General features: G+C 37.7%; 1 protein-coding gene across 1 annotated transcript; it reads left to right on the top strand.

Moving 5' to 3' along the window:
- The first annotated feature begins 2,586 nt into the window (after positions 1 to 2,586).
- LOC109414727 (37 kDa salivary gland allergen Aed a 2) lies at positions 2,587 to 3,910 on the top strand. The gene is made up of 2 exons (XM_019688560.3): positions 2,587 to 3,422; positions 3,504 to 3,910. Exons 1-2 carry the CDS (start codon positions 2,724 to 2,726, stop codon positions 3,738 to 3,740), a joined length of 936 nt encoding a protein of 311 aa, XP_019544105.3. The 5' UTR covers positions 2,587 to 2,723; the 3' UTR covers positions 3,741 to 3,910.
- The last annotated feature ends 9,642 nt before the right edge of the window (positions 3,911 to 13,552 follow it).

A 13,552-nucleotide genomic window follows, 5' to 3' on the forward strand; every position in this document is an offset into this window, starting at 1 on the left:
GGAAACAAACCTCAAGCTAACTTTGTTGCGTACTTTTTAACTCATGAATAATTAATTATAAGAAATCCTAAATCAAAACTATTTTATGGTGGCTCTCCTAGAGTGATACAATGTTCACCGACTCGAACCTCTGCAATACCCCTGAGCCCTCCTGGGATGCCTCTGGGAACTCATGGAATTCTCCCTGGACTCCTTTTATAATCCCCCTGGAATCTCTTGAGAACCACAGAAACTCCCGGCAAACCCTTGAAACGCTCCTTAGACCCCCTGATAACCCCTGAAACCACCTGAAACATTCTGAAAGACCTGAAAAGTACTTTCATTTCTTTCTCACTTTCAATTCTTGAAAATATTCCTCCTTGAAATCCGAAAAACATTTGTACTGCTTTCTAGAACTTTCGGTGCTTCAGAAATTTCCGTGGCTCGTGACGTCTTATTGGGAACCACTGGGATATAGTTATATCCCCGACAGACATGTGATACGAGTGTGATACACGTACAACGGTACTCACCTTCAAGAAATTTTTAACAAGATTGGCTTGATCGGAGAGAATTATCAGTGTGGCACTCATTTCAAGCGCAAATTTACAGTGATTCTTGATTCCGAAAACATTTTCATTTTGACGTCATGGTTCTTGAGATATTCACGTGGCCCGTGACAAAAGATTGGAAACCATTGATTTTGTCAACATAACAATTCTTTATTACACCATTAAACCTAGCCTCAAAATGATCGATAATTCTCAGATCATCAATAACATGGTGATCATTTTGACAGATCACACACATGCACGAAGAAGACAACAACTCGTCCTTTTCATGCTCGTGTTACACTTGTCAAAATTACCTGAAAATTGTCAGTCATTTTGAGGTTAGATTCGTTGGTGTAACAAAGAATACAAAATCCTTGAGATCTTTGTATTTATGAAGAATATTTGAATGTTTCGAGAATAGAAAACGCCTTAACCTTTCGTAACTCGCGCGGTCAGCCACCATCGCCAGCACCACGCTAATGCTGAGTACAAAAAGTGAGATTTTTTCAACGTGTTGTACAGCAGCGCAATCGCTCGAGGGTTATAACCCTTATTAATGATTTTGACCTTCTCAGAAACCTCACATACTTTACTTAAACTTTACAGAAGACCTTTGGGTCTCCTTGAAGTTCGCTAAGACGCTTGAAATCCCTCAATACGCATTGTATCGTCTTAATACGCCATTAAATCCTTCGTAAAACCACCCTGACACCCCCTTAAACTTTTCCTGAAGCCCACTGAAAGCGTCTGAAAACTCCTGAACCACTTGCAATCCTATGATAACTAGGAAAACCTTAAAACGCCTTGAAACCTCTCAGAAAACCTTCTGATGTCTAGTAGCCTTCTTTAAACCCTAGCGAAAACCCTTGAGACCACCAAACCTTACGGAACGTTTAGTAAATTCTTGAAGTAGCCGTAGACATTCGTTAAAGTGAATTTAATCTCTCTGGAACTTCTCGAAACGTCATGAAATATATTAGAAAACACCTGAAAGCCTCTAAATGCCTTGAAGACTTTTTGAAACCTTGAATTTTCTGAATTTTCAGACAAATGGCATCCAGCCAAACGGCAATCGAATCCACAGTATCCGGATTGGTCAGCCAAAATCACGGTTTACCACGATCCAAAGCGGATTAGCGACCCCGTACACCCACTATCTCCATATCCCATAGCAGGGGCAACCAGGCGTCTCTCTTTAAACTGTACTGCGATTGATTCCACCGAGGTCGTTGTCTTCGATAATGCCAGATAGCAGAGTAAAGAGATGGCGTTATAATATTACAGCTTCAACTAACGTCATAAACCATTTGATCACGTGATTCCAAGTAATATAATAGTATTTCAGTCTAATCAGTTTTTCAATCTTAGATTACTTGAAATCTGTGAACTGAGAGAGATTCCCGCTATGTATGTAGGGTGACAATGGGTATTATCGGCAGGTTTGTTCGTCATGGGGAGTTTTTGTCAGCCAAATTGCCTTAAACTTGGCCATATAATTCAGCTTAGTTGGGAAGGATTTGAGACCAACTCTGAGTTCAATATGTTTCAAAAAACCCCCAAAGACGAAGAGAACAAAACGGCCGAGAATAGGTAATTTCCCCTATGTACTGTGGGAAATTTGGCTGGCAATTCGAACAATCTTTGTTTTAATAGTAGTCCCAGAATTTAGACATCGGTTAAAATGTCACTTTTATATTTACATATATTTGACGAACACAGTGATTTAAAAAAAATGTTAAAATAGCTACATTTTCAGGAAATAATAACTTAAGTTTGTTCACACTAGCCTTGAAGCACTCGGTCTACCGAAATTTTGACATCTGATTGCTGAAGCCAATTTGATGGGGCTCTGCACTTTGTTACTTTGTTACTACTTTCTGCTTATCATGTTTTTTGTGTGTCAATTTCCTCAGCAAGTGTACCAGTAATCATCCTCATCCTTTTCGATTGTTATTCTGTTTGTAAACATTCAGCAGATGGCGAATTCCATGCGGTAAATTTATGAATTGGCGCAGTCTGGGGCCGGGAGATTATGTTGATAAGCGAATCGTTCCTCTTTCAACACTTTGATTGGTCGTGAAAGCGGCGCTTGCATTCTCGATCGGGCACACTTAGTTCCATTCGAGCATCGACAAAGAGCAGATCTGACGTTCGTTGTTTAGGGCTTTCACCGGGCGAAAGCAATCAGTAATGGCTATTGGACTATCGCCGTTCTGGACGTTTCTGTTGGCGGTCGGATGTCTGGTATTGTCCGCATGTGGATCGGCTATTCCCTGTGTGGAATCGGACTCAGAACCAGTGGCAGCCGGTAGTCTGGAGTGGCAACCTCGCACACCGGAGCAGACTCTGTACGCGTACGTACGATGTCTTAACGATTCATCCGCCAGCATAGAGCAGAAGATTAATTGGGTCAAGTGGCATCCGGATACGACCTACGAGAGCCAGTGCTACGTGAAGTGTGTCAGCGAAGAATTGCGACTCTACGACCCTAAGGAGAAACGGTTCCGTCCGGAAAGGTTTGTCCTACAGGCAGAATCTTTTTTCAATGCAGATCCGGAGCAGCTGGAGGCCCTCAGAACTAATGCCGAGCCTATGCTTGCCGGCGTCTTGGAGGACAACTCGTGCGAATCTGTGTTCAACAAGTATGCAACATTCTACGCTGCCCATCACAGCACAATTCTGCGCATGTTTCACGGTGACTATCGGGATATCGGCAAGACCTATGCCGACCTCGGCGATCGGGTTAAGCAGATTGGCCAAAAGTTTGTGGATTTTTGCGAGAAGCGAACGGACTTCAAGATGACCGAAGGGCACAGCTGTCCGCCGGAAGCGTTTCTCGATTGTGTCTTCCGAGGTTTTCGCTGGATCACCGAGGAAGGCGAAGTGAATGTGAGTTGGTTGGAATAGATGGAACGGCATCAATGACTTATCGCGTGCATTTGTTTTTACTACTGCTGTCGTTGATTACAGGTCAATGAAATCCGTCGTGACTACGAGGCGGCTGGACTGGGCGTAAACCATATGGAAGATTACTGTGGATCGGCGGCGGCTGGTGCACGGCAGTTGTTCAACTGTTTGCTGGACAAGGGAGGCAGCAATTTGGGAATGGTGATGATGGACCGAAATCAGAGGACGGCGTTCTATTTTGACCTTTCGTCACAGGAGGAGCCATGGAAATCGGCGGTTGATTTTGCGAATAATCTCTAATCAGCGAAGCAGTTAAATGGTGGTTAAAAATACCATGGTGGACTGATAAGTTAGGCTTTATTTTTAATTTCACGAATGTAAAGAATGCGTCTACGACAAGAAAGCTCCAAAAAAGCGATTCTTGTGGCAATAATAAAGTGGTCAGATATGTGAAACACTTTTGATAAAAAGCTACGCTACTTTTTATTTTTTAAACATATTTTAGCTATTTCTCCGAAATTCCTCAAAAGGTTATTTTAGTAAATCTTGTAAGATTTCTGGCAAGGGTTTCCTCAGAAATTCCTTCATTCATTCTTTCAAAATTCCGTACGAGAATTCTTTCAATAAATCATCCACGGATTTCTTCACAAACGTGTTCAGCGAATCCTTCAGAAAATTAAAAGTTCAAAATTACTTCAGAAAATTTTCCACGGATTTCTTTAGAACATCTTCCTCAGACTTCGTTAGGAATTTTCCGAAGTATTCTTTGGATATTCTTCCAGGGCTTTCTTAAGAAATTTCCCCGGAGGTTATCTTGAGAATTTCTCTAGAAATTCATTCGGAAATTCTTTCATGTACATTCCCATAGGTTTCATCTGAAACTCCACCAAAGATTACTTAAGAAATTCTTCTAGGGATTCGTTTAGGAAACCCTTCTAGGGATTCCTTGCAAATTTCTACAGGGATTATTTCAGAAACTCTTTCAAAGATTTTTTTGTAAATTTTTTCAGTGTTTTCTTCGAAAAATCTTCCGGAGATTCATTTAGAACTTCGTTCAGGAGGTACACCAGAGATTTGTTCGGGAAGTGCAAGCACCCTTAGTAAAAATGTACCTAGCTTTTATAACTAAACGCAACACGATGAAATTGAATATAATAACATTACCCAAGTAACAATTTGAATTTTATCAAAGTTTTTTAGCGATTCAAAAATCCTAAACATAAAACCATTGATGCCGACTTGAAAATGCCCTCGAGTTCTTGTATGCCTCAATAAGCCCACGTTCTGGCTAGTTGGCCCAGTCTTATTAGGGTGTACAGGACTTCATATGCAAACCGGCTTAGGATTTCCGGTTGTATCATGGTTTTATCAATCTTCTAAATAAAACCGTCTTCTGACTTGTCAAATAATTGTTTTGATTATTTTTCACTCTCAATGTTCGATCGTCAGAATAAATTATGCTTGGTTGTTTATCCAGCCATCAATTGGAAAGATGCAGATATGGAAATCAGATTTGTTTTTTTATGTAATACGTGTCAGGAGACATGCCACGGAAAATTTGTGGTGAATGTGACTGTGATAATGACAAAAACTAAGTGCGCCACACAAACTATGCATAATTTGGAAGTTAAATGCATTTAATTTACTCGGTGTAATTGGGTGCAAAAAACGTTATTTCAACACAGCGGAGTTTAAAAGACATTATGTAATTTTTCTGACAGAATAAAATGACGGAAACGTGTTGTGTGGTTTAATTTGATCTTAAGCTGTACGTAAAATCATAAAAATGAGCAATAATTTTACTGTATTTACATGAATTATCCCGGCTAGGTGACATATTTTTCTGATAAAACTCTGTGTTCCTGATGATTCCTCCAATAGGGCTAACCCTCCTGAGGTAGTCATAACTGAGCTCATGATAGACCTAGCGGTTTTATCACAGCATTTTTTGGTTTATCTTACGGCCACGAAATCTTCTGTTGGTTTTATGCATTGGCTCACAGTTTTGTGTATTTGTTTACAAAAAAAAAATCTCTCCAACAACAACCGCAAATGCAAGTTTTATTGAAATGGTATATAATAAGTGATAAAACCAATTCATGTCTACTTGCAAGTCTTTAACTGAAGATGTTTATAGGAGAAGTTATATGATAGTTTTATGGAACGCCAAAGGTTCAAAGTAAAAAACTACCACATAAAGCTAATTTAGAACAACTAGCTTTTTGACATGCTCGTATAAAACCAGGATAAAATATGAATAAACCTTCAAGGCATGCTGATTGTTACTTGGGATATATTCTAAAAGCTTTATTTTACCCTTAACCCTGTGGTATTTTGTACAACACGTTAACAAAAACTCACCTGATCTAAGGACTGTTCATTTTATAAAGAGGACTCCTTATTTGTGTGATATCTTTTTTATTTTTCAATAAAATCATTATCGATTTTTTTTGCATAAATTTCCATAGCTATTCTACAGTGTAGGAAAAATATAACATTATACAATTTGTCCTTAGTTATGAAACTGAAGCGGTTTTCGTTAAAACTCAATAAAACCCCATTTCTCAAAATTCTACACAACTTTCCACATACAAAACTTTAAAATTTTCATGAACTTTTCAATGTGTTGGGATCTAATACTATGCTTCTAAAGGTGGAGTGTAATAGTTGGTCAGTAATAATGCACCAAGCATTATACAGCTTGATATAGTGAGTTGCCTTATTATCAATGAAATTGATAAAAAATACTACGGAATCAGTTCAAAATTTGTCCAGTATAGAAAAGAATCGCATTCTAAATGATACCGAAGAGAAATATGCTTCAAAGTACATTCTTCATCATAAATTTAATATTATTATTATTATTATTATTTTATTTAAGAGGTTTTAAATATAAATTTAATACTTAATGATGGCCATAATGAAAAATTGCATACTTTTTGCTCCATAAATGCAAGTTTTTGATTCTAGAGAAGCTTATTATTATTTATTTCCAGCAAGGTCTGACCCTATGTGATTGTATACCTTATTTGAAAATAACTACATGTTAATTTTTATTTGCAATAGAATACATCGTTATTTAGAAGAACCTTCAAAGAACGAAGCGGTTTTATCTCCGGTAACTGCCATGAAGCACAGTAACCAAGCCAACAATGCTATCAAGAAGCGGTTATCTGCATTTGAAATTGCATTATTAGTACTTTCGACTAGATCCATTGAAAACATTCAAAATTTAATATTTTTGTACGTTTTTGTTTAACAAATAAATTTTATTCTGAAAATCGAGTCCAACTTGTAACTTTAATATCTCAACAACCATTATTCCGATTAGGTTTATATTTTGCCAGAATATGTATCACTCAAACTGCTGCAGCATGGCAAACACTTTTATGCAATTAAAAACGATACACCGATGTTTTACAGAAATTTTGTGTTTATTTTTAGTTTTTGGGAATTGAAAAATTGATCTCTCGAAACACTTTGCCACATTTCTATGAAGTTCAATAATTTTAAACCAATATATTTATGGTTATTATCTGCTAATATAATGTACTGAACAACTAACCAAGGCTGCTCAAATTTGAACTACGCGTTTTCTTTTTATAGCCTTGCAAATTTGTCCTCTTTATAAAATGAACAGTCCTTACACAAATCAACGTGGTGCTGGTAGCGATGGCCAATTTCTGGAAGATTTAGGATTTTTATTTATTATATATTTTATATCACATATATTATATATTTTATTTGCAATATTTTGCTCTGATTTTTTTTTGTCAATGTCTATAAAACATTCATCAGAAATTATAGCTGAACTCTTTTGGAAATTACGCACTCTTTTGAGGATAAACCTAGAATTTCCTGGTTCCTGTATGCTTCCATTTATCTTCCAATACTATTTGCTGGAGAAATTCCTCCAGAATTTTTGAATTTTTGAACTAGAAGGAATTCCTGTAAGAATTTCAAAAAATAAACCTGTACGAATTCCTGGATAAATTATGGGAGGGATACCTAGTGAAATTTCTGAAGAGATCTCATAAGGAAATCCTACATAAATTTCTTTAGGATTCCTTGGAGGAAATTCTGGAGAAATTCCTGGAGGAGTTCTGGACGGAATCCCTAGTAAAATTTCATAAGAAATGTCTTTAAAAATTCCTATATGAAATCTTAGATAAATTTGTGAAGGAATCCTTGGAGGAACGCTTGTAGAATCTTCTGAGCAAATTCCTGGCGTAATTCCTGGAAGAATTCCCGGAGAATTTCCTTGAGCAATTTTTTGGGTGAATTCTTAGAATCCTTAGGAGAATTCTGTGAGAAATTCCTGAAGAAATCTCCAGAGGAACTCTGGGAGGAATTGCTGGAGAAATTTCTGAAAAAAAGCCCTTTAGAAATTCCAGCAGGATTTCCTGAAAGAACCCTTGGAGGAATTTCTGGAAGATTCCCTGGTGGAATCTATGGAAATATCCCTCGAAAAATTCGTGGAGAAATCCCTGAAGTTATTGCTGGAGGAATCTCTGGAGGAATATCTGGAGGAATCCCTGAAAATTTCCTCAAAGTATTCCTGGAAGAATGTCTGAAGAAACCCCAAGAGGATTTCCAGGAGAAATTCCTGGACGAATTGCTGGCATAATTCCTGAAGGATTCCAGGAATATTCCGGAAGAAATTCCTGGGGTATTTCCTGGAGGTATTCCGGAAGAAATTTCCTGGGGAAATTCCCAGATAACATCCCGGAAGAATAAATGGAGGAGTTCCTAGTGGTATTACTGTGGAAATTTCTGGAGCAATCTCTAGAGGAATTCTCGAAGGAATTCCTGAAGGAATCCCAGGGGGTTTCCTTGAAGAAATCACTGGAGGAATATCTGGAGGAATCCCTGAAAAATTCCTGGAGAATATTCTTGAAGAGTTTCTGAAGAAATCTCTAGAGGATTTCCTGGAAGAATCTTTGGAGAAACTTCTGGAGGATTTCCTGAAGGAAACTTCAAAGAATTTTCTGAAGAGATTTTTCATGGAGAAATCTTTGGAGGAATCCCTTCAGGAGGGACATCCCCCGGAGGAATATGTGGAGGAATTAGGAAGCAATTCCTGATAGAATCTCGGGAGAAATTCCTGGAGAAATACCTAGAGGATTTGCTGACATAATTTCTGAAAGATGTCCAGGAGCGATTCCTGATGAAATTACTGGGCTTATTCCTGGAGAAATTCCTGGATAAAATCCTGGAGGAATACCTGGAGGAATTACTAGAGGTATTTTTTTGGGAATTGCTGGAGAAATCTCTAAGAGAAATTCTCGGAAGAATTACTGGATGGATTTCTAGAGAAATTCTGAGAAAATCCTATTTCTATTCTATTATTTTTCAGTTTCTGAAATCCTGGAGGAATTTCTAGCGGAATTTCTGGAGGAATTCTTGGATAAATCCTTGAAAGAATGTCTGAAGGAATCTCTGGAGGAATTCTAGAAGCAGTTTGTAGAGAATTCCCCGGGGGAATCCCTGAAAAAATACTGATGGTATTCCTCCAAGAATTTCCTGGAAGAATTTATGAAGAAATCCCTAGAGAATTTCCAGACAGAATCCTCTGGAGAGGATTTCCTGAAGGAAACCCTGAAATATTCCTGAGGGTATTCCTGGAGAATTTCCTGGAAGAATTTCTGAGAAAATCTCCAGAAGAATTTCTGGAAAAAATCCTGGAGAAATTGTTGACATAATTTCTGAAGGATGTCCTGGAGCAATTCCTGGATCAATTCCTAGAGAAATTTCTGGAGGAATTCCTGATGAAATTCTTGGGGTAATTCCTGAAGAATTTCCTGGAATAGTTCTTGGAGATATTCCTGGATAAAATCTTGGAGGAATTGCTGGAGGTTCTCCTTTGGGAATTGCTGGCGGAATCCGTGAGGGAATCTCTGGAGGAATTTCTTCAACAACTTCTGGATGAATTTCTGGGGGAATCTATGGAGAAGCTCTGGGAGAAATTTCTGAAAAAAAATCCCCTGAGAAATTCACGGAGGGATTTCAAGAGAAATCTCTGGAGGAATTCCTGGAGAAATCTCTGAAAAAATCCCTGAAAAAGTTCCTGGGCGAGTTTTAGCGGAATTCCTAGAGAAATATCTGTAGCGATTCCTGGAGAAAAAACTGGAAGATTCCTTGGTGGTATTTCTGGAAAAATTCCAGAAGGTATTCCTAGAAAAAAAAACCTGGAAGAATTTCTGAAGCAATCCCTAAATCATGATGATGTTCCTTGAAAAATTCCTGGTGTAATTCCTGGAGGAATCCCTGAAAAATTCTTGATGGTATTCCTGGAGAATATTCTTGAAGAATTTCCTGAAGAGATTCCATAGAGAAATCTCTGGAGGAATCGCTTAAGCAATTCCTGACGGAATCTCATGAGAAATTCCCGGAGAAATACCTAGAGGAATTGTTAACTTTATTTCTGCAAGATGTCCAGGAGAAATTCCTAGAGAAATTCCTGGAGAAATTCCTGGGGGAATTCATGTAGAAATTCCTGGGGTAATTCTTAGATAAATTCCTGGAGAAATTCCTAGAGGTATTCCTTTGGGAATTTCTGGAGGAATCTCTAGAAGAATTTTTGGAAGAATTACTGGATGAATTTCTAGAGGAATTCTAGGAAAATTGTATTTTTATTCTATTATTTTTCTATTTCTGAAAAAAATCCCTTGAGAAAACCCTGGAGGAATTTCTAGCGGAATTTCTGGAGGAACGCTTGGATAAATTCTCGAAGGAGTTCCTGAAGAAATCCTTGGAGGAATCCTAGAAGCAGTTTGTAAAGAAATTCCTGGGGGAATCCCTGAAAAAATGCTGATGGTATTCCTTCAGGAATTTCCTGGAAGAATTAATGAAGAAATGCCTAGAGGATTTCCAAAAATAATTTTCAGAGGAACTACTGGGGGATTTCCTGGAGGAATCTTTGGAGGATTTCCTGGAGGAATCTCTGAATTTACTGGAAGAATGTCTGAAAAAATTTCCAGAAGAATTTCTGGAAAAAATCCTAGAGAAATTGTTTACATAACTTCTGAAGGATGTCCAGGAGCAATTCCTAGAGAAATTGCTGGAGGTATTCCTGAAGAAATTCTTGGGGTAATTCCTGGAGAATTTCCTGGAATAATTCTTGGAGAAACTCCTAAATTAAATCCTCGAGGAATTGCTGGAGGTTATCCTTTGGGAATTGCTGGCGGAATGCTAGAAGGAATTCTAAAAGGAATCTCTGTAGTAATTCCTTCAACAATTTGTGGATGAATTTCTGGGGTAATCTCTAGAGGAGCTCTGGGAGAAATTTCTGAAAAAATCGCCTGAGAAATTCCCTGAGGAATTTCTGAAGAAATCCCTGGAAAAATCACTAGAAAAGTTCCTGGAGGTGATTTTAGTGCAAATCCTGGAGGAATGCCTGGAGCAATTCCTGGAGGGAATACTGGAAGATTTCGTGGTGGAATTTCTGGAAAAAAAAAACCAGAAGGTATTCCTAGAACAAATCCTGGAAGAATTTCTGAAGGAATCCCTGAAAGATTTCCTGGAGTCATTCCTAGAGGAATTCCTGAAGAAATTCGTGAATGAATCTTTTGGGGAATTCGTATAGGAATACCAGAAATAATTCCTCAAGAAATCGCAGATGGATTTCTTGAATAAATTCGGAAGTAATCCTTAGAAGAGTTTCAGAAACGCCAGAAGGAAACCTGGAAGAAATTTCAAGAGGAATTACTAAGGGAATCCCTAAGCAGTTCCTGGAGGAAGTACTGAATCAATTCCTAGGAAAGTTCCTTAAAAAATACAATAAGGAATTGCTGGAGGAACCCTAAAAAGAGTTCGTGAAAGAATCTTTGGAGGATGTTTAAAATAAGTTGTTTCAGAAAGAATCACAGAAGGAAGTCCCGAGTTAAGCCCTGCAGAAATTTTTGGAGGAATCCCTGGGGGATATCCTAGAAGCACCCGTAGAGATTAACGGAGGAAACTCTAGAAATACTCCTGGAGGAATCTCTATAAGAATTCCTGGAGGAATTTCTGGAGAAATATCTATACGCATTTCAAGTCCCAGAGGATCCCTGGAATAATTCTTAGTGGAATCTCTGAAGAAATTCATGGAGAATTCCCAGTAAAAATTTCGGGAGAAATCGCAGATGGAATTCTTGGAGAAATCCTGAAGGAATACTAATAAGAGTTCGTGGAAGAACGCCTTGGGGAATCCCTGCAGCAAGCAGTTACTGAAAAAACCCCAGGAGAAATCCTGGGGAATTCCTAAATAGTTCCTGGAGGAAGTATTGGATTATTTTTTGGAGAACTTCTGAAGGAATTCTAAAAAGTGTTCCTGGGAGAACCCTTGGAGGATTTTTTAAAATAATTCCTGGAGTTGTTTCTGAAATAAACACAGAAGATATTCCCGGTCGAATCCTTGGAGGAATGCTTGAAGGAAAATCGGGAGGAATCCCGGAAGCACTCCCATGATGAATTCCTTATGAAATCCCAGGAAAGCTTTCTTAACAAATTCCTGGAAGAATTTCTGTAGGAAAAAAAATGAAGGCATCCATGTCTGCAATATTTTTTGGATGAATTATTGTTGGAATTTTTGGTTGGAGAATGTTTTGTACAATGATTTAAGGAACTCCTGGAAATTTCTGGAGGAATTATCGAAAAAAGCACTGGAACAATCACTGAAGGAACTTCTAAAGATATCCCAGGAGAAATTCCCGGAGGAATGCCTAGTGAAACCCATACAGGAATTCTTGGAAAACTCTCTGGAGCAATCCATGCTAGAATCACTGAAGGAAGCTATGGAAAATTCCTGAAGGAATTCATCGATGTATCCTTGCAGAAGTATTTGTAAAAAAAACTGAAGGAATCGTGGGGGGAATTAGTAAAGCATTTCTTGGAACGAACCCTAAAAAAAGCTATCTGAACCCTGCAAGATGTCCATGGAAGAATTCACAAAAGAGAAATTCCTGGATATGTTCCTTGAGGAATTTCTTAAAGAATCCTTGGGAAAGTTCCCGAATAACTGCCTAAAGGAATTTCTGGAAATGTCCTTGAAAGAATTTGTAAAGAAATCCCAGGTATTATTATCTTAGCATGAAGTTTGTTTGAATTGAATACAAGTAAAAATTCGTGTAGCAATAGCATATAACTGCACTCTATAGCAGCATGTAATTCTACAAAGTCCTTGTTTTTCCCTACCGGAAACTTGCCATGCTGTTTTTGTGTTCCATGAATAAACATCACAAAATTTAAACATTCATCAAGCTTGTTGTTTGGTTAAATTCTATGATAAGATTGAAGTAGATCTCTTGGAGAAATACTTGGCGAAATTTCCTGTGGTTCTCAAGAAAAAAAGTTTGGATTATTGTGGATAAAAATCTGAATTATTAGAATAGTCTAGAGAATAGTTTTTTTTTAAATATTTTTTTCTGGAACACTTGAATTATTGACAATCTTTGAGTCGGCTTGAATCTAAAAAAAATCTGTCGGCCAAGGCGGGGAGGGGCACGGATGAGATGAGATTGTTTCATTTTTTCATTCATTTTTTTTTCTCCACATGTATTAAGATACTGTTCTGGAGTTTTGAGTGTTACATATTAAAAAAAACCCAAAGAATTTATTTAACACCTCTCATCACTTTCAATCAAAACTTTATAGGAAAGTTGATTTGATAACGCGATTGTCAACTCATTTTCCACTTTGAGTCTACATTATAACTTGAAAGGAAATTATTCATGAACGGCGCTACTGGTGTATGACTCATTTTTTTTTTCAATGGCAGCTTTCATGTCTTCTTGTATCTTATGGAATAGTATTGTAAATAAGACGGCCTCTCGATTGGAGACAACCTTGTTATTGCTATCGAGAGAACATCAAAGCTGCTCTAGTTTATACGCTGCGGATGGATGATATTAATATTTGATTTGAAATTTTGGCACTGCAATTGCTCCCATCGAGAGAGCCACGGTTCTGACACGGTCTTGAATGTCGATGAGATTCAGCATTGGTTTTTTTGTACCATTTCAAAATTAATGCTTACGGCATATTTTTAAAGAGCAAATATCATATAGCATAACATCATAATTTTGCCAAAGAGATACATAATAAACATCACAAGTAACATTTTGTAACAAAAT

This window comes from Aedes albopictus, chromosome 2 (genome assembly GCF_035046485.1).
Source record: "Aedes albopictus strain Foshan chromosome 2, AalbF5, whole genome shotgun sequence".
NCBI classification, from domain to species: domain Eukaryota; kingdom Metazoa; phylum Arthropoda; class Insecta; order Diptera; family Culicidae; genus Aedes; species Aedes albopictus.